General features: G+C 41.4%; 1 protein-coding gene across 1 annotated transcript; it reads right to left on the minus strand.

Moving 5' to 3' along the window:
- Positions 1-708: 708 nt before the first annotated feature.
- Positions 709-2,103, minus strand: LOC310858200 (E3 ubiquitin-protein ligase TRIM35-like; the record flags this gene model as incomplete). Its single annotated transcript, XM_083764305.1, has 1 exon — positions 709-2,103. The coding sequence occupies one exon, from the start codon at positions 2,101-2,103 to the stop codon at positions 709-711; it is 1,395 nt and encodes a 464-aa protein (XP_083620431.1).
- Positions 2,104-2,500: the final 397 nt, after the last annotated feature.

The raw sequence follows: 2,500 nt of genomic DNA on the forward strand, positions 1-2,500 counted from the left end.
GTATACTAGATACTTTGTTATTGGAAAAAATATGTTAAATACTTCAGCCAATTCGTTAATTTGAAAATACAAGCTCACAATTGCGATGCATTGTGAGCTTGTAGATCTGCTGTTTTCAAAATATGTTTTTACATTTGATTGCCTCAAATGGGAAATTCTGCATAGTGTAAGTACTTTTTACTTTTGATACATTTTGATGCCAATAATTTTGTATACTTCTACCCATGTCAATTTTGAATTCCAGACTTGTTTTTATTTTTAACAGAGTAGTTCTACATTGCAGTATTGTTTTTAATCAGGTAAAAAATGTAGTAGGCTACTTTTTCCACCACTGCAGATGACAGAATGAGGAGAGAGAAGAGTCTGGGTAAGAAGAGAGTCCATCTTTAATTAATCAATCCTGAACGCAAACAGCAGGAAAACAAAGTAAAACAGTCTAGAATATCCTTGTACAAACATGTGCTTGGGATTAATTTCCTTAACAATATCATTTTAGGCAACTAAGTACAGGTCAATACAGTATAAAACGTATAAAATCAGAAAAAGACTTGTTTCTATTTTCAATTAATCAGAACAAGACATGCAAATAAAATGTGTGGCAGGCCACCACACAATAATGACCAGCCACTACAGTCTTCATCGTCATCATCTATTGTCCAGAGTTAGACTGGTCTTAATCTGAGTTCCCAGAAGTCTTATTTTTCGCCACTAGGGGGGCGAGACTGATCTAGGTAAGATCTTCAGAGGACCACCAGGACCAGAGAAAATGACTGGAAAGAGTGCGTCAGTGAACCTGTGTGTGAAGGTGTGTATGCGTGTGTTAGTATCAGGATCACAGAATGACAGCTTTCCTTCATTCCAGTCCAGTTGGACTCTGATCCTCTGAGGCTTCTGCTTCAATGAGAAAACACTGGATGATACTGAGGAGGCTGCTCCGTATTTACCGTCATATAAACATATTGTCCAGTCTGGACCCCCTGTGGTTCCCTTCCTCTGAGAGGACTCTGCAAACACACCTACATCCCAGAATGTACTGTCTCCAACCTCAACATCCCAGCTGTGACTCCCTGAGTTAAAGCCCTCAGAACCAAGGACAAGGCCTCTCTGGTCAAATCTCTCTGGATTGTCAGGGAGCTTCTGTTTCTCTCCACGTCTCACGCTGGTCAGATCATCAGACAGGATGAGATGTGGATAGGCAGTGTTGGGATCCAGAATGACAGGAGTATAGGAGACAATGTCCTTCATCTTGTCCCAGACTCTGAAGGCCAGGTTGCCCAGGTGTTTGGCCACGTCTATCAGTGCTCCTGAGACCGGCTGTGGGTCCTGCAGTGTGAGCTGGACTCTCTCCATCGTGGTATTGTAGTTCTGCAGGAATGAGATGTGTTCGGCTCTCAGCTCCTCCTCTATGGCTCTGATTGTGTCTGAAATAGTTGATATGTCTCTGTTCAGACCCATGATCTTCTCCTTCATCATCTGACTCTTCTGCTGCTCTTCCTTCCTCAGTTCGGTGAACCTGGCCTCCTCTTCATCATGTAGAAACCGATGAAGCTTCTTAAACTGTTCCTTCATCTGCGTCTCTGTGTGCCGAGTCTGGAACGTAATGTGTACTGCTGTTTGGTCGTAGTTTGTTTTAGTTTTAATAAAGACCTCCAGTTTGTCCTGTAAAGCTGTCAGTGAATTCTGGACCTCCTCCTTGTGATCCAGAGCAGCTTCATCGACGGGCCTGATTCTGTGGCCGGTGTGTTTTTTAGAATCTCGACACACAAGACACACTGGCTGTTGACATTCCAGACAGAACAGTTTGAGTTTCTCAGCATGCAGACTGCAGAGATCCTCAGAGCCTGCTGACGTTCTCTGATGTCTCTCCTGTATGAAGGCCTCACACAGGTTCCTCAGAGCCAGGTTACGAGGTGGACGATCCGTCAAAGATATTTCCTTACAAACTGGACACTCCTTTATGGTCTTCTCTCGCCACCAGTCCTGCAGACAGGCTTTACAGAAGCTATGGCTACAGGACAGGAGAACGGGATCTTTAAAGATGTCACAGCACACAGGACAGGAATAGTTCTCTTCAGAGAGAGACGACTTTGAGTTGGAAGCCATTTTAACACGCAGTCAACACCGGAACTCTGCCAAAATCAGTTGTGTCAGGTTGACAACCTTTGAAAACAAGACAGACAAAGATTAACAACATGTCCAATCAACAAATACAATATTTTAAACAAATGTTCCAATTAGTTAAACCTTCTTGTTTTTAAACAATAAATGTAGGCTAAACAACTTATTTTTAAACAACCTAAATTAAAATTTAAACACTAAATTAAAAAGGTAAACACCTTCAGTATTTCAAATTAAGTAACAATTTTGGAATGAAGAGAGAAAAATAGCTGATGTTCGAGCATGTAGATCAGCTCTTTTTCAACTAGTGTTTCAAACCTGTAACCCTAGTAAATCAATAATTGTCCACATTTAGAAGTATTAAATACTTAAGTGTAAATCA

Source organism: Protomyctophum parallelum, assembly GCF_964188405.1.
Source record: "Protomyctophum parallelum genome assembly, chromosome: 5".
Classification (NCBI taxonomy): domain Eukaryota; kingdom Metazoa; phylum Chordata; class Actinopteri; order Myctophiformes; family Myctophidae; genus Protomyctophum; species Protomyctophum parallelum.